The 18875-nt window shown below is 43.8% G+C and overlaps 1 protein-coding gene across 4 annotated transcripts in view; it reads left to right on the plus strand.

The window, feature by feature from the left end:
* triob (trio Rho guanine nucleotide exchange factor b) overlaps nt 1-18875 on the plus strand; it is a 104619-nt gene that overhangs the window by 29178 nt on the left and 56566 nt on the right. For all 4 annotated transcript variants that reach the window (XM_056443779.1, XM_056443780.1, XM_056443782.1 and 1 more), the window contains exons 3-7: nt 10815-10889; nt 11373-11487; nt 13514-13706; nt 15023-15127; nt 15275-15745. In XM_056443779.1, the coding sequence (XP_056299754.1) occupies nt 10815-10889; nt 11373-11487; nt 13514-13706; nt 15023-15127; nt 15275-15745 (959 nt within the window). The remainder of the gene's footprint in view (nt 1-10814; nt 10890-11372; nt 11488-13513; nt 13707-15022; nt 15128-15274; nt 15746-18875) is intronic.

The raw sequence follows: 18875 nt of genomic DNA on the forward strand, positions 1-18875 counted from the left end.
GGCAGAGACACACACACACACACACACACACACACACACACACATATACACATGCACACACATGCATACTCTGCAGACTGACCCTTGACCTCCCAATTGTCTCTCAGATATAACCCTCCTGCTTTATATTTAATATATTATATCTACCTAAATATAAGACTGAGGTCGTGGGGGGAATCCCCTCCAAAACCTTCACAAGAGAAAATTGTCACCGTGCCAATAACCCTAGTACAATCCTTAAAACCAGTCTTTTAGTACATTTTTCATACTTTCAATCAACTTAAAGATCTGGATTCTTTTCAGATTCAAAGAGGGGCATCTGAATATGAATACCCTACAGTTTTGGATCGATGGCTCTGGGCTAAGGGCCCCAAAAACAGGTCCAAAGGGTCAAATTGGGCCTTATTCTCTTAAATTTGCATATAGGGTTATATCTGAGAGACAATTGGGAGGTCAAGGGTCAGTCTGCAGAGTATGCATGTGTGTGTGCATGTGTATTTGTGGGTGTGTGTGATTCTGCCTGTGTTTGTATGTATGTGAGTGTCTGTATGTGTGTCTGAGTGTGTGTCTGTGTGAGTGTATGTCTGTGTGTGTGTGTGATTCTGCCTGTGTTTGTATGTATGTGAGTGTATGTGTGTGTCTGAGTGTGTCTGTGTGTGAGTGTCTGTCTGTGCGTGTGTAAGTGTGTGCGTATGAGAGTGTGTGTCTGTGTGTGTGAGTATGTGTGTGTCTCTGCCTGTGTGTGTGTGTACGTATGTGAGTGTCTATGTGTTTCTGTCAGTGTGTGTGTGTGTGTGTGTGAAACGATGTATTGGTTTGCATGCATATCAGTGGAAGTTGAAGGGTAAATCATGTTTTATTAACAATTCCCAAATTATTTCCCAGATTTTTCCGGGTACCTGCTCTTTCTGTTTGATGAGAAGTAAACACCCCTGTAAATAACCCCATGAAGGGTTTATTGTTTTGAGTTGATTGACTGTTTAGCATTTTCCTTATTGATTTTGATGTATGCCTTTTATATTGTATTGTTTGAATAAATATAGACGTTTTATACTACTTCCGCTTAACAGACAAATCAGACTTTTATTTTGAAAGGTTAAAAGGAAGCGCACTTTTTTTTAGGTTAAAATGCGAACTTTATGGTATAGATTACGGACAGATGCGCATTTTTTTAGAGGATGCTTTTTCCAATTCATAACAGCATTGTAGAAAAGAGAGACAAACGGCAAAGATACGTTGTTCTGAGACGCATTTGTAATTGTAATACGTCAAATACAAACGTAATCTGGAGAGAAATACGTTTCAGTCAAATGTAACTGCAAATTGCATTTTAGGTCTGGGGGAACGTAATTTTTGTGATACAGGGTTGGGTGGGGAGGCGTCAAATGAAATGATAAACAAAGAAAAAGAGAGAGAAGAGGAGATTTGTAAATGATATACAGAGGTGAGGTTGTTATTCAGGCCTACATAATACAGCTGACCAATGTTTACACATGCATTGGGTGACTGATGCTCAGTGGTGAGCAGGGTCGTCCTTCAATCAGAGGATCAATGGTTCGATCCGCTGCTGAGCTGTGCACGCCAATGTGTCCTTGGGCAAGACACTTACACTTTAGATTTCTCCCGTAGCTGTGCCTGCGGTGTGTGAATACGTGTGAATGTCCAGTTACCATTGCACCGTACTTAATAGGAATTATATTGTGGGTAAATCAGATTGTTTGTGAGCTACATTTCGATTATTTGTTGTGAGTGAAAGTGTGAAACTATTGTCAGTAATGGGCTGAATCATTGAGGATAAATCAAACCGGAACAGTAAAGTACTTGTAAATTGTATGTTCTGGAGTATGGGACTATTTTAAGACATCAGCTTGTTCCATGGGAACCTTCCATGGGCATTTGTCACTATTTTTGGACTCGTTCATAGAATAAATTCTAAAGAAAACCTGATAGATTATTTAAATTATGAGTAATTATTAGTAAGCCCTTATGGTCTTAATATAAATGGTTTAGTAACTACATATATTGCTGTTTGGGTTAAACAAATTGCATAAAGAAACATATAATAAAAGTTCTTCACTGGCGGGACGGCATTGTTTTAACTGAAGGCGCCACACTGCACATTCAGATTGAACACACAACCCAATGCCAGAGCTCTACCATGAGAGTAGTTTGAGTTTCCTACCCTTGCCATTTCTTATGACTTATTCATACCTTTTTTTTGCTTTGCTTCGGGGTTATATTCAGGTCGAGAGGTTGTGGTAGGAGCAAAGTGTTATTTTTACTGTAAGCCACACTGTAGCAACAGTATGAGAAACCTGATGAAAGTTGAGCTCACCACAGTCCCCAGGCCCCCTGCCAGCTCCTGTTGAAGGTCACAGAACTGGAGGAGAGTAGAGAAGCTGCTAGAAGAGGCTTTGAATCTGAGGGAGGGTAGACGGTGTGTGAGTAAAATAGGAAACAAAATGATTGTCAAGGATCCACAGTTTAAGAGAGAGAAAGACTGAGAGATGGAGCGGGAGGCAGAACAAGAGGGAGATAGAGCTCTAAGTTGTTTATCTCATCACCCTGTCGCACCGTGGCAACAAACACTTGCTATTCTAATCGGGGTTGTCACATCGGGGACGTGACAAACATCCTCATTATGTAGACTCGACCAAACACCTCTCCAAACTCCACAACAGGAGGGCAATGGCAGCAAAGGTATACCTTCACACTAAGGTGTGAAGCAGAAATAGTAAACGACACAGCATCTTCATATGGAAAATACATGATGAGAGTAGAGCTGAGTAAAGCCGAATGGTTCGTTTGAGTCTCTTGGGGGAAATAGCCTGACAATTCCAATCTTAGATCAACAATAAACTGTGAAAGTCAGCAGTTCAGTACGTTAATGCTGAGTGTGCTAGACCGCTCAGTATTTGATGTTTGACTTTTAAGTGCAACTCAAAGAGCTGCTATTGGCTCTATGTTGAACTCCCATGGTGACCCCATACCCCGAAAAGCAGACAAATTGTGTGTCTTACCCTGAAAACGTATCAGATCAAAACACCACATAAACAGAACCTGCAGCTATTGTTGGTAGGCATTCAGGGCTAGAGCTTTCCTGGAAGACACTGATGTTACTCTGTGTAAGATATTCATGTTGTGTTCAGCTGGAGTGAATTCCCTTGAGTATCTAGAGTGGCATGTGCCCTGCTTTCAGCTTGGGTTCTGTTTCACCAAAAAGCTGATAAAATGGCACAGCCCTCTCTCCGAGGGAGCCCTATTCTTAGAGCCCTGCAAAGGGTTTCAGTCTGCTACCCAGTGAAACACAGATCAAAACAAATATGCACACACATACCAACACAAAGTTTCAAATGTGTACCTGCACAGACTCACACATGGGGTAGACATACACACAGGCACATACAGTAAGACTAATGCACACACTCTCTAACTCGAGCACAGTAATGACTAAACCTATGCATTTTCAAAATTCATCTGTTTTTGCACTGTTCCCAAAAGCCACCCCCATTCCCCCCCACCCCCACATTCTAAACCGGTCCAATTCAGTCCAAACTGAGCTAAACCAGGTTGAGCGGTGGGACAAATACCTCCCAGTTCTCTCTTTTTACTCAAACTCAAAGTGAAGTGCACATTCTGGACTCTGGCCCAGAACTAAAATATGAAGAAGCCATCTGAAATTCATCACCTTCCTATGCCCTGTACCTTTTTATTATCTAGCAGACTCTAAATTCTTACAATGGGATTACATTAAGACAGCTGTGATTAATAATAAGCATCCGTTTGTTGAAAAGAAGCGACAGATTGGTGAGTGGTCAAGAGCCGGGTGTCCTCAGTGGCAGATGAAATCCGGTTTGTGTGGAGCTGGTCAGCACAACAAGAGAATTGTGCTGTAGTATAATGTAGCAGTCCTGTCTATTCTGCTTTACTACACATACAGCCTAGCTTGTAATTGCTCTGGGTTTGAGGTTACAAGGTTATGAGCCAGAGGATTGGCATCATGCGGTGTGCCAGGCTGTGCAGATGCACCATGTACAGTCTAGCCTGTGGTCTAAAGGATTGGAAGGAAAGAAATTGGCTGAATTTACTGAGGCCGTCTGCTCAGTCGCATCGTGGAGAGACGACAGCAATGTGCAGTTGTGTTCATTTTAGGCTTGTGAATTATGGTTTTGGTGCTTGTAGGTGAATAAATTGGTTGGGTTTATCCCTACACATGTTACAATGTTGGTCAAGGGGTTGTACATGTTTCCCCATTCTTATTTAAACGTAGTTCTTCGATCTTATAAAGGCCCTTTAGAAACCAGTCTGTAAACCAGTGTGGGTCCTTAAGGATGCCGGATGTTTTCACTCCGTGGTATGAAGAGTTGGTTAAAGGCACAGAGACAATCTGTTCTTTAGTAGTGTGTTGAAATAAGCATGGGAGTGTTTTTAGTCTGGACTTAATAGAGCAAAAATAAATGGATTGGCACACTTTCTCCGTGTTGTCCAGTTGTACTGCCTCTGACACGCAGCAATGTAAATGTAATGGTGGCTCTTGTTCTCTGTCTGCTTTCTTTCTAAATTCACACTAAGCAACAGGAGTGAAACTATATTCACCACTCTAGCTGCATGTGAAATAATTTGTCAATAATATTGGATTCAAGCTTTGCAAAAACAGAGCATGAATCTTCTCAGTCCTATGTACAGTAGGGATCAGTATTGATACTTGATACCTTAAACTATTATGTAACCCCCTTCTAAAGAGTATCAAACTTCATCACTGAGCAGACAAAGTTTGCATTAGTACACAATTGGGCAGACTAACTTTATTTTGCATGAACCTTTTTTATTGGACAAACCCCCGACCGTACATCTAAAGTCTAAAGTAAAATATAATTCCTTCTAATAGTGGCAGTTTTGCACAGGTGTTGTAGGAAACAGTCTAGTATGTGTCTATATGGAGCTATAGCGCAAGTTCAGACAGGAAGACCATACCCCTCATGTCAGCCATTCATCCCTCATATGTCTGCTAATTATTTCCCACACATGCTCACTCATTGTTTACTCGCTGTCATCACTCAACGCTGTCAATCATGACACCAGCTGCGCAGATCAGCTGGACCACTCTATCCAATAAGCACGGGGAATCAATTACATGGCGATCCAATCATCTCGCTGCTGTCTCATTCAAATATGACTGCCTCTCTACCTTCAGTTCATTCAGGTTGCTGCTACGCACCTCCACATCTCCACCCAGTCTTCACAGATGCATCAGCTTCAACTCATCATTCCATCAGCTCATCAGCCACCACCAGGTCTGGACTCCATGGGGGGATTTATCTCGTTGCTGATCGGGGCAGTCGGCCCTCAATTACAAATCTCCCCGTAGAGTCCAAGCGTCAAAGACTCTGAGACTTCATCATTGCGCATCATCTGTTAACAATAAACATGATCTTTTCTTCAACTAACTGGTCTCTCCCTGATTGAAATGCCTTTGGTCCCTAAGTTCTGTTTTCCCTTATACAATGTATGACCGTGTCTTGCAGTAGTCCACTGTTTTGGACACTGAACTGTTGTTGCATAGTTATTAAATGGAAATGGTCTACAATAAATAGGACCAATCATCCACCAACTGTCTATCTATACATGTTGTGGCAATGCAAATGAGCAATATAATAAATAGTTCCACTTTTTAACTTTTAGATGCATAGCTCACGAGCAAGGGTGTTGTCCTTCAACCCTTTCCTTGAACAAGAAGCAGTCGTAGGGGGGAGGGTGTACACTTTGGGGACTTCAGAATTGCATTTCTGCTCTTCGCAGATGATGTGGTTCTATTGGCTCCATCAGATTGTGATCTTCAGCACGCAATGGAGCGATTTGCCAAACAATACTAGCTTGCACCCTCCAACTTGGGTGTGAGTCACTGCCCCAAGCGAGCGAGTGCAAGTATCTTGGGGTTTGTTCACGAGTGAGGGTAAAGGGTAGCGGTAGATGGACAGACAGTTGGGTACGTCCATCAGCATTGCTGCGGGCTTTGTGCTAAAGAGGGAGGTGAACCAAGGCAAAGCTCTCAATATACCAGTCCATCTATGTTCAGACCTCCATGAGCTTTGGGCACTGACCGAAATAATGAGATTGTGGATACAAGCAGCCAAAATGAGCTTCCTTTGTGGGATGGCTGGGCTCAGACTTCGAGAAAGGGTGAGGTGCTCACACATCTGAAAGGGAGCTTAGGGGAGAGCCACTGCTCCTTTGTGCCAAAATGGACCATCTGAGGTGGTTCGAGCATCTGATCCAGGACGCCCCTTGGACAAGGTTTTCTGGGCATGTCCAATGGTAAGCGACCCGGGGTATACCCAGAAAAAGCTGGAGAGATTATATATTTCTTCTGGTTCTGGAAGAGCAGGAAAATGTCTCTGGGTAGTGGGACATCTGGAACACCCTGCTAAGCCTTCTGCCCAGCGACCTGGACTTGGGTTAGCGGAAGATAACGGATGCATGGAGCTCACAAACAAGAGCATTGTTAAAGAATATATCATGCATTATGGGTTGTCAAGCCAACCCAAGTGAGAGCATCCACATGACACACTACCATTGTTCCTTTGATTAATGAATTCAGAAGATGTCTCTATAACTAAATATGCAGAAAGAGAGCGCATGTGAATGCCTATGTTTGTGTGTGTGTTTGTGCATGTGTGTCACAATGACAGTGCCATCCGCCACTCCTACATTGGTGTCTAAATGATCAATGACCTGTCATGTGTACAGTTGATCTCCTCAACTCGCAGTCATCATCTTGTAATTCCTGTTACTATGTAGATATTCGAGGACAGATGGTTCACAGTAAGCAATACAAAAATAAAGATTTTCTACTCTTCAGTTGAAAAGATTACAAAAAAGCTCCCCGTAAAAAAATATTTCTTGGCCTCATGTGACAAGGCACTGAGTGCAGTCTGCCAGCAAAATGGATTGCTCTCATTATGAGTGTGTATGAACAAGCAGTCTGTGATTGAAAAGCTTTATTTCATGCTCGGCAGACTTGGGTTGTGCGTAGTGAGGAGAGGAGATTGCGTGTGGATTGAGAGGCGATGATGGGATGTCATGAATCACAGTGTAAAGAATAATATGTTATGTCTGTAGGAGAGTGTCTGCTTAATGCTGCTAATGAACATGATGAAAATTAGGAAAGGCTGTGTGGTTGTGTGTGTACTTTCGGGAGTGTTGACATGATAAGCAGTGGGCCATCATATCATGGGAACAACTTACTCTTCACAGGCAGCTGTGTTTTGCTGCTTTCCATTATTTAATGAAATAATGTAAGTGAAATCAACCAACCTGATTGACAAAATCCTGTTTTCCAGCGTTAAGATGTGCAATTTGTGTGACGGCCACACATGTTTCTAGCTTATTGCATGCAGCCTTCCGCATAAAACCCAACGTACATGTTCTCTCTTTTGGCCAGACTCAGTCCAATGTGGTGCAAACTGCAGTTTAGGCAGTGCGGCAGCAATATAGTAGAGGGCCGTGTTGGGCCTGTGCCAGCGCCCGTATCTTACATAAACCACCACAGTGAGGAATGTGTCTGAGCACGCTTCACAGGAAAACACACGTGCATGTGCCGACACACAAAGTGCAGGAATAGTATTGTTTCTTTTCTGCAGTGCTGATACTCAACACATGCACGCACAAACACACACACACACACACACACACACACACACACACACACACACACAGTGAAACACTCTTCAAAAGCTGATGTCTCTGTTTTTAACATCATTTCCAGCGATTGCCATGCTCAGACCTCTTCCCTTGGGGTTTGGATGATAAACAGGTGCTGCAGGTTGAAAAGAAAGAGCCAGTAACAGAGGAGATCATAAAACCCATGAGTGTGGATTGTGAGGGGCTCTCTTGTGAGACCCCTCCCTCTCTCCCTCTCCCTCTCCTACTCTCTCCTTATCTCTCTCTTTAATAATAATAATAATTTAGACTTCTATAGCGCTTTTCTAGTCCACAAAGACGCTTCTTTCTTTCTCCCTTTCCTTCTCCCTATTTTATCTCTGTCTTTTTCTTAATCCCTCTCCCCTCTCCTCTCGCCAAACGTGGAATGAGAAGCAGACCAATATTGCCACCTCAGTCCCATCTCCTCTCAGCTAGTTGTGACATCATCCTTGAGTCAGGTTGTGTCCGGTCTGGCCACTCCCCCATTGTGAGTTTATGTGCAGTCATCCAGCCTGCTCCTCCTAACTGCCTCAGACCGTGGATGAAATTGATATTACAGAAGCCATTTAAAACCTCTCTGAGTTATGTAGTCATCTCTGCAGTCTTCTCTGTCTCGCTGTACACTGCAGTTGTGTCTGTCCCCATATTCTTCTCTTCGCTGTCTAGCTTTTTTATTTTTATTTTTTATTTTAAATTTTATTTGTCAGGGACAAAGCAGCGCACATTATTACACAAAGTGTACATGTGATACAGAAGGTTTCTAGCCAATTGGCTAATTTGCAACCCCAGTCCCTGGTCAGGCCTTTCTAAAACAAAACAAAACAAAACAGAAACAAAAAACATGTCTAGATCTAAAACTAATCTAAAAGTGGTGTATGTGTGCAGACAGCTCTCCATACACAGAGAAGACCTGACAAAACATCCATGCATAGACTGAGTGTTCATACACCTAACCATACACATCATAAGATAATAAGATATATACAAGAATCATTAGCTGCCTGTGCTTCAGTGTTTCTGACGTTTCACTTTGTCTCTATAGCTCTTCAATCCAGTCTTGTTAGGGAAGGCTGGGAGCCACAGAGAGTAGGATTAAAAAGCAGACTTCAAGACGCAGTAGTCGGATTAAAAACACAAGGCTTTTACTCTGCAAACATTTAGAGACAAACTGGCCCAGAAGAAGAGGTTGACACAGAGTAAATACACACGGGAACGAGGCACAGGTGGAAACAATGAGGGCGGGGTCTGCAATCACAGGAGGGTGGCACACGGGGAGGAACGAGTCTGAAATGAGAGACACGGTGAGTGACAGACAACACAACAGAAACAGACAGTGAACACAGAACTACCCAGAAGGTCTGGGTGGAACAAGTCTGGCTTTGATCCATTTATCTTTGTATCTATCAATCCATCTATCCATCCATCTATCTATCTCTCTGTCTTTACTTTGTATTACCTCACATCCCTTTTTTTCTCCTTCATATCTACAGTTTGTAACTCATCTGCAACCTGAAAGAAGCAGTTGAAGGTTTAATGATACTACTGATGTTGAAAAGCGTCGCCATTGTTCTCTCTAATTGTATCAAAGCTGTGGGCTGAACTTCCAATTTTGAGACCAAACACTCAACATTGAATGATCACCGGTTCCTGCCCGAGATTATGTCTTTACTGTAGTTTAGAATCATGACTGACTTTCATTTGAGGGCATTCGGTGTGTGTGTGTGTGTGTGTGTGTGTGTGTGTGTGTGATGAAGCTCTCGGTTTGGCCACTCTCATTTCCATTTGTAGTCGGTGTAATTAAATGTTTATATTCTAACTGTAAAAGCTGCATGGTGTTCATGTGAAGTTGTTGCTCTTTTCTCTCCAGTATTTGTCTTTCTTTTTGACTCCTAAACTCTGTTTACCAAAACAGAGCTCAAACACATTTCTTATATGTTCATGTTTTATTCCCCTGACTATTCTTTATGATTATGATTTGCTGTTTGCTTCAAATACATATTTCCTTATGTTGCCAGTGTGCTTATGAAAACAAGTATATTGTGTGTGTGTGTGTGTGTGTGTGTGTGTGTGTAAATGTGAGGGAGATGACTCACAGCTAGAATGAGCGATAACTGATGACATCACCAACTAACTGCATTTGCAGAGAGGCACTGCCCCCCCCCCCCCACACACACACACACACACCGCCTCACTCGCATGCATTCATGTTCTGTGGAAAAGCTGTCCATATCATGGTTGATGTGGGTTTTCTTTCGAGTAAATGTTGCATTTTGTGCATTACAGTGTTTTTATTGTTTTTTTATTTCCATTTGCTGCATTTTCATATTGAAATTATCCAGAGTCGTATTTTTTCCCAGGATTTTTATGATACTGCACCGAAGACGTAATTTTGGAACAAACGTCCAACTGGACTCAAACTGATATATTTTGGAAGTTAAATGTTAAGGTCACTATGCACTGATAGCTAATTTGTAGTCTTAACCAAATAAGAATTCACTGTTTTTAAATTAAAAAAACCTTAGAAATCATTATCAGATACGTTATGCTGGGGAAATTAAGAAAATATTATATGTCATTTGACTGTATTGCAGATCCTTACATTATAATGTCCAGTTGTCTTCATGACTAACTGCTCTGACACAAAGTGTGTGTGTGTGTGTGTGTGTGTGTGTGTGTGTGTGTGTGTGTGTGTGTGTGTGTGTGTGTGTGTGTTTGCTTCCTGTTATTACCCAGTGTGCCATCTGTTGATCCAAGCAGGACAATGGTTGAAAAAAAGTACTTGAGTGGCTTTTTTTAAAATCCAGATTATATTATTGTCCAATGTGTACGTCCATGCTTATAGTTTTTTTTAACTATTTGTCAAAGAAAGTCTGGTTGAGTTTTCTTTCCTCATTGGCTGTAGACTTGATTGGGAGACTTGATGGAAGTCCTACGAGTTAAAACGAGCAGTTTGCCGGGTCAGTTAAACTTAAAGCATTATCAGCAAACACTAACCACAAAGAAATATTGTCTTCTGAAATAAATTCATGATTGAGATTAATTTGTCTTTATGTTTGAATTTTAGTTGCAAGCCACCTGCCTCGCTTACTTCTCCATTCTTCTCTGTGTTTCAGGGTTCCATCGCAATGAGGACATGAAGGCCATCGATGTGCTTCCTATCCTCAAGGAGAAAGTCGCCTTTCTCTCTGGTCAGATATGAACTCTACTCGTCTTGCGGGTCGTTTTATGTGTTAACACGCGGACGCAAAGCCATCCATTAGAAGAGATGAATGCATGTAGTAAGGCAGGTCATTTAGGCAGAGGTGGAGAGTTCAGTTTTATAGAAGATGCTCTCGGGCAATGTGTCAGCCAATCACAAACACTGCTTTCAGTTTCAGCATCAACAAGTTGAATCTTAAGTTGTTATTTTGAGTGCTTACAAGAGTTGCAAAGTCATACTCCTGATCAGAATAATAACAGAATCACAAGACTTTGCGGCTCTCTTTGGAGTTCACGTAATTTACCTGACTTCCTGTGAGTTTCCTTATACACAGGCATGTGTGAAAGGCAGATAAACCTCTTTCCAACACAGAGTTTACCACTGAGAACCTCTTTCTATTGTCACCACTGCAGCATACGAGCATTATCGACATGGGGAGTAACGGTTGTTTCATTGCTTTATTTCTCCAAAGGTGGCAGAGACCGACGTGGAGGTCCCGTTCTCACCTTTCCAGCACGGAGCAACCACGACAGAATACGACCCGAAGACCTGCGCAGGCTGATAGCCTACCTGGCTACCATTCCCAGGTGGGAATGCTTTACTTACAAACACACCAATGCACCGGGTTTCTGTGGAGGATTCAGACTGTGAACACACACACACACACACACACACAAACACACACATTTGCACACCCCTTTCTTGATCCGGGGTTAATTTGAAACAGAACTCTGCCTCTTGGCCTTTTGTGTAGTCGCACTCACACACATCTCATTGCTTTCTTTGTGTCAGACTTACCACCTTGCTTTCATTTAAAACTCTGACGCATAACCTGGGGCTACAAAGAGCTGGGGAGGTTTTATTTTGGATTCTCTGAATATTCAACCCCCTTTCCCCCCACCCCCCTCCCCCCTGTGTCATATCCTCTTAACTTTCTAGAAAAAACATTATGATTCCCTTCTTACTAACTCTCCTCTCTCTCTCTCTCTCTCTCTCTCTCTCTCTGCCATTGATAATGTCTCGTTAGAGTGAGTCAACTCTGATTAAACAACTTAGAGTGCAGCTTCTTGTTCTGTGTAGCCACAGGATGTTCCTGTGAGGTTTTACTCCATTGCGCTCTGAAGTTCTGTGCATGCTGGTGTTCACGTCTAGAAACGCCTTTGCTTCACATTTACCACTTAGCTCCAGGCTGTTGTGTTTGGAGTCAGTTGTGATTAAGCTTGTACTCTCCTGTTCTGCTTCTTCTGATCCCCCTGCGCTGCTCTTTCTAGTGAAATACAGGTCCAGTGCTTTGAGTCTTTCTCACAGAGTTTGGAGGCGAGAGGTGGTCCAGATCAATTTCTGTAAACAATTGGGTCCAGGGTTCTGAAGGGCTTCAGGGCTTTCTGGGATGTACAAGGCAAAAAAAGGAAATATATGTCTGAGTCTTTTTTTCAGTCAGCAGTATTCAAAATGATGCAAATATTTGTATAGTGTCGATAGTTTGCAACTCTTTATCAAAGTCAAAGAACTACTATGAATCAGTTGCACATGGTGAGAGCTGCATAACAACAACAAAAAAGGAGGAATGCCATCAATTTTAAATCATGTAACTGAAGGATCGCATCTTGGATTTTACTTTTACACCGCATTAGTTGGTGTTCAGTTTGAAGTGCAGACTGGATAAAACTGTTAAAAGTGAAAAATGTAATCTGTATTCCTTCCTCTGTCTCATACTAATAGAATTTAAACATGTTAGTTATTTTTAGTGCTTTTCTCCTCAAATACTATGTGGTGTTGCAGTGCCGTGCTCTGAATTAGGACATACTGGTTTCAGTTGGTGCATTAGGACTTCCAGGTTCTTCAAAAGGCTCACGTCTCTAGGAACTGCGTTAAGAGGTACGTTAGGGGGAGAAAAGATACGTCTGTTCTCATTTATCAGGGTAAGGCGCAGAAGGAACCAAGTGTCACTAACTCAGAAGGAGGTCAGCTTGATTTGTCTTTCTCCTGTCTAAATATTTCTTATGTCTTTCCCCTTCTGTTACATCTGCTTCTCTCTCACTCTCGCTCTCTCTCTCTCTCTCTCTCTCTCTACCCATTTGGCCGCCTATCTGTTTTCAGACGTGAGGTCAGAGAGAGTTAGAGCAGCCTGGGTTTGTTTCTGTCTCCTAGCTAGACACATTCAGATTAAACCCTTTAACACCGAGAAACAACCTTTTATGGACTTATACAGCACAAGGACTCCTGGTAAGCAGCGGTGGAAATTTCAACACTTGAATGTTTTAACAATTGCTTTCCTTCCCAGATGCCCTGGAGCTTTGCAATGAGATCTTTGGACTTTTTCATGTTTTTGCCACTTTTGCATTTATATTTTGATATGTTTTGTGGCTGTAAATCGTCTCCGATTCTGGTATGTTGATGGTGTCAATAGGTCGACATTGTTTCTATCAGCTCCTTCAGGTTTGTTCAGTCTCAAATCAAACACATCTGGTTACTACTGTCCCTTGTTTATACTCTCTCTAAAGCTACCGTCATGTTTAAGCCTAATAATAATTAAAAAGTTGTATATCTTCACAAGTGTTCATTTGCTTCTCATCCTAGGATCTGACCGGTTTATTCCTGTTTCTCTTGCAGTGAGGAGGTGGCCAGACACGGCTTCACAGTCATTGTGGACATGCGTGGTTCTAAGTGGGACAGCATCAAGCCTCTGCTGAAAATCCTCCAGGAGTCTTTTCCGTCTTGTATCCACGTCGCCCTCATCATCAAGCCAGACAACTTCTGGCAGAAGCAGAGGACCAACTTCGGTAGCTCTAAGTTTGAATTTGAGGTTGGTGACACTCGACCTGCTTTTACTACTTATAATGCACAAAATCCTTTAACATAGAGCCTGGTATTGTTGTTGTGGTTGTAAGAGATGCTTGACAGTTAATGGTTGTATATTTGTTTAAAGATATTGTTCGAGCTTTTTACATCGGACTATTCTTCTATATTTGATGAAGATGAATACTTTGTTGTGAGTTTAGACATTGGTCTCAGTATCAGCTCTAATTGAGCTGCTGCTCGGTGACACTTGCACTGTTCGGTCCTCTGTGGGCACATAATGGTGGTATATTTACATCAGACTATTCATCTATATTTTATTAAGATGAGTATTTTGTTGTGAGTTTAGACATCGGTCTTAATGTATCTGCTCTAATTGAGCTGCTGCTCGGTGACACTGGCACTGTTCTGTCCTCTGTGGGCACGTAATGGTGGTATATTTAGTCCTGACCCAGTTACTATGGAAACAGGATATATAGGACATGGCAAAGTGTTGCATCCCAACAGTAGGGCGTTGGGTTTGGACCAGCCGATTGTCGCTGTTGTTGTTGTTTTTTATGATCAAGCATCTACTGAATGTGATGAGGCGATGATGATGATGATGATGATGATGATGATGAACAGGAGGTCACTGGTTTGAGACTGGCTGCAAAGTTCTGGGCGCGGGATGTGGTCCTCTGTCGTCCTCGAGTTTTCACAACTGCTGCTCGTTATTCAGCAGTACCAGATTATGTTTTTATTGCACACCCCCCTACTGCCAATGTGTGTCGGTTCACCCCTCCAACAACAACTACTCCTGGTGGCGTGTCGCAGTTTGCTTGCAGAGTAAAATAAGCTATTGCATTAGAATCTCATCGGTACTGGAAAGCACTGGCTCCAACCCCAAATCTGACCATTGATTTAATGTTTTTTTTTATCGTGCTTCCCTTGCTCTAGTGAACATTGTTTGCTTTTACTTCCTGAGGGTTTATAACCATGTATTCCCATCATATTAACGATAACATGAAAGCAGCTTAAAATGTGTGGAATGCTGTTTTTTTGGTCACCCAACCTATCTAAACAGTAGACATGTGGAGCCACCGACGCTGCACATTCTTTCCACAACCTTAGTTTAACACTTGGAAATATGTTGACAAGTTAGCATTTTATTCATTTGGAGTGTTACCAAGATGAAGACTGTGATGGGGATTAAATTGTTTCTCTCTTTGTCTCTCTCTTATCCTCCCTTGTTCTTGTTCGCCTGTATTCACCCATCTTTCTTTCTTTTTTTTCATGTCCCTTTATTGTGACTTCATTTGTCCCACTTACCCCCACCCACACCAGACGGTGATGGTCTCCTTAGATGGTTTATCCAAGATTGTGGACTCATCCCACCTGACAGCTGACTTTGAGGGCAGTTTGGAGTACAACCATGATGAATGGATTGAGGTTTGGAGACTCTCTCTTTTGGTTCAACTGTTCTTTAAAATTCACACAAACAGCTCTGCTCTTTACAGCAGGATTTTACCTTGACTTGACTTTTACTAAGACTTCATAAGTTGAAATGTATTATTTCTTTTGTGACTTTCATTCCAGGTGCGGCTGTCGTTTGAGACCTTTGCCAGCGACTCGGCGCGGGCCCTCGCGCGCCTCGAGGAGCTCCAGGAAACCTTGTCCCTGCGTGATCTCCCACGGGACCTGGAGGGGGCTCGTCGGCTTATGGAAGAACATGCATCGCTGAAGAAAAGGGCCACGAAAGCGTCGGTGGAGGAGCTGGATGCACAGGGACGAAGGCTGCAACAGAGGCTACAGTCACAGTCTGCAGGAGGTGGAAGTGGCAGTGAAAGCGGATACAGTAACCGCAGTAGCGGAGCAAGTGGAGATTCCAACGACCATCATCACGGCTTCCACGTGCACGCGGACGCACACAACCTGGTCGCTAAAGTGACGGGTTTGTTGGATAAGTTGCATGGGACACGCCAGAATCTGCAGCAGCTGTGGCACATGAGGAAACTGAAGCTGGACCAGTGTTTCCAGTTGCGTCTGTTCGAACAGGACGCAGAGAAGGTCAGTGTGCTATGTTCATTCTCATTCTGTTCTCCAGGTTGTATACATGATGGTTGAAACCGTGTCGATTGTGATCGGTTCCTCACCGCCTCATAAATATGAAGACACAATGCGCTCAATTTAAAATGAGATATGTAAAGACGAGATGCTGGATCCTTCATGTGAGTTATATAAAATGAAAGATTAGGACGACTCATCAATATAACTTTATAATACTGCCACGCGGACGTTTCGGCTGAGATGCTCATCCTCGGTGTGTATTCTCTCAATTTCACAATTACTACACCCGTTGGGGGATTAATTATATGTGGTTTCAATCAGAACGCACTGTCTCCCCATTTTCTTGCTACTTGGTGCTTATTTGTTGAGATGTGCAAATGCACAAATCATGTCTTGATACAGAGAAGTATTTCAAGTACATGTCACGCTTGGCCAGGTATTTTGAAAACACGATAATCCAGACGTTCAAATCTTCAGATCAACTTTCCTCTATGTGAATCCCAGATTAGCAAGGCATTAATGTATAGTAATGTATAGTATAACAGATACATTTGTGTTCTGAAACTAGTGGCCAGTGGTGACAGAAGGTCAATGTCAATATCCTAATAATGGTAATTCCTATTATTGGACCTGTGGACTTTTTATTTGACAAATTATGTTGGTAATATGAGAATTTTTCTTGTTATGTGACCAAGTCCTATTTAATATCTCAGGCAAATATTATCTGAGCTGTGCATTTGTGTGCATAGTGTGGCAACCCAGGGGACTTGGAGGTGAGATTCGGTATAAAATCAGGAGACTCAGAGACGTAGCGCAAAATAAAGTGTCTTTTAATAAAACGTAAAGGAGAAGGGGGGAATGGGCATCTAACGGCAACAAAGGATTCTTCCCGATCGGGGTCTTTGGTCTTTGGTCTCACACCTGGTGTGAGATGGTTCCGATCTCCTGTATGGGCAGAGCAGAGGAGAGAGGTGAGAGGGTCCAGTTACCTCCGGTCGGTTGCGGCTCCTCTCCTGAGGTTCCAACATTCCTTCTTCTCTCCTGTTCAGGCTGCTCTCCCCTGATGCCTTCCAGTGGAGGGTAGATATAGTCTCTGTCTCTCATCAGCTGATGGGCTGCAGGTGTGACCACTCCCATGTGCCAATTGGCTGTAGCACCTGCACTGGGAAGTACGCCCCGTGGATCACTTCCCCCAACCTGAGCTTTGGGATCCGCCTCCTGGGCCTTGTCTACTCTGCTTTTCCCCCTGGTCTGCCACACACCCCCTCCACTAGCTCCAGATGGCGGCGGGGAGCGTCAACCAAACAGCATTCATATCTCCTTGACAGGGCATCTGCATTTCCATGGGCTTTTCCGGACCTGTGCTCAACAGAAAAATTAAAGTTTTGCAACTCCAAGAACCACCGTGTAACCCGTGCATTAGTGTCCTTGGCTGTTGACATCCATCTTAATGGTGCATGATCCGTTATCAGGGTGAATTTTCTGCCGAGGAGGTAATATTTCCGCTTGGTTAGCGCCCATTTAATTGCTAGACATTCTTTCTCAACGGTCGAATAGTTCCTTTCATGTTTCAGAAACTTACGGCTAATGTAAGTCACTGGGTGTTCCTCCCCTCCCTTGACCTGGGACAGCACAGCTCCAACCCCTGATCCTGAGGCATCTGCATGGACAACGAACGTGTCCCCAAAGCTTGGTGTACTTAAGACCGGCTCGGTGCACAAGGCTTTCTGAAGGGTTTCAAACGCTTCGTCCGCTTCAGCACTCCAGAGTACTTGGTGCGGGTGGCTCTTTTTTTGTCATTTCGTGTAGGGGGGCTGCAATGGTAGCAAAGTGAGGGATAAAACACTGATAATAGCCAACCAGTCCCAGGAACGTTTTTACTTGCCGTTTCGTTGCTGGCTTTGGCCAGGTGGTAATGGCTTCCACCTTCCGGAGTTGGGGTCTTACAACGCCTCTCCCAATTGTGTAGCCCAGGTACTGGGCCTCTTCTAGACCCAGGTGGCACTTTTTGGGATTGGCAGTCAGGCCAGCTTGCCGTAGTCTTCCCAAGACAGCTCTCAACTGGCTTACATGGGAGGTCCAGTCGGGACTGTGAATTACTACATCATCTAAGTAGGCCGCTGAATACTCACGATGAGGTCGGAGTACCTGATCAATCAATCCTCTGGAAGGTGGCTGGTGCTCCATGGACTCCGAAGGGCAGGACTTTATAATGGTACAGGCCCTCCGGGGTAGAAAATGCCGTCTTTTCCTTGGCCCTTTCTGTGAGGGGAACCTGCCAGTAACCCTTGGTGAGGTCAAGAGTGGACACAAAGCGGGCTGGGCCGAGTCGCTCAATCAACTCATCCACTCTCGGCATAGGGTAGGCATCAAATTTTGAGATTTCATTTACTTTCCTAAAATCGTTGCAGAATCTCTCAGTGCCGTCCGGTTTGGGGATTAGGACAATGGGGCTTGACCAGGCACTATGAGATTCCTCAATAATTCCCATTTGGGAATAATGGGATAATTCCGCGAATCCCCATGGACACAGGAGACTGGGATAGGGGGCCCCCGGGTGCCAGTTGTCAGCCCGGGTCGTAAGAGAGTGACAGCACTCCCCGAGTCCAGTAGGGCTTCTGCATCCTCGTCCCCTATTCTGACGGGAAGTTTTGGGACCCTTGCGCCCTCATGGGCCCAGCAAGTGGTTAGGTAGCTGCCGGCCATCTGTTGTGTATCTGTTGAGCCTGCCGTCGGCATCAAGACGTCATTCACCGGACAATTCAAAGCTAAGTGGCCCTCTTGGCCACAGGTGAAGCACTTCCGGCGGTCCGGATTCACGAGGGGTCGACGCTGGGGCGGCGGTCGGGCCTGTCCCACCTGTGGAATCTGGCGGTGTAGTGGTGGTGGTGTCACGGGGTCCTTAGTCCACCTTGGCTTGTTTCCCTCTTGCCGACTGCTCCGCATCAGCTCCACTCTGACCTGGTGGTTTTCCAATACGTCTACTAGATCATCCACCGTCTTTGGGCTGCTTTGGGAGGCATGTAGTTTGGCATCCCTGGGTAGTGCTCTAACACAATGGTCCATCACAACTCGGTCCAGTGCTGAAGGTCCAGCTCCTGTGGTTAACCAACTACGTGTCAGTCGCATC

The sequence above is a fragment of the Pseudoliparis swirei genome, chromosome 22 (genome assembly GCF_029220125.1).
Source record: "Pseudoliparis swirei isolate HS2019 ecotype Mariana Trench chromosome 22, NWPU_hadal_v1, whole genome shotgun sequence".
NCBI lineage: Eukaryota > Metazoa > Chordata > Actinopteri > Perciformes > Liparidae > Pseudoliparis > Pseudoliparis swirei.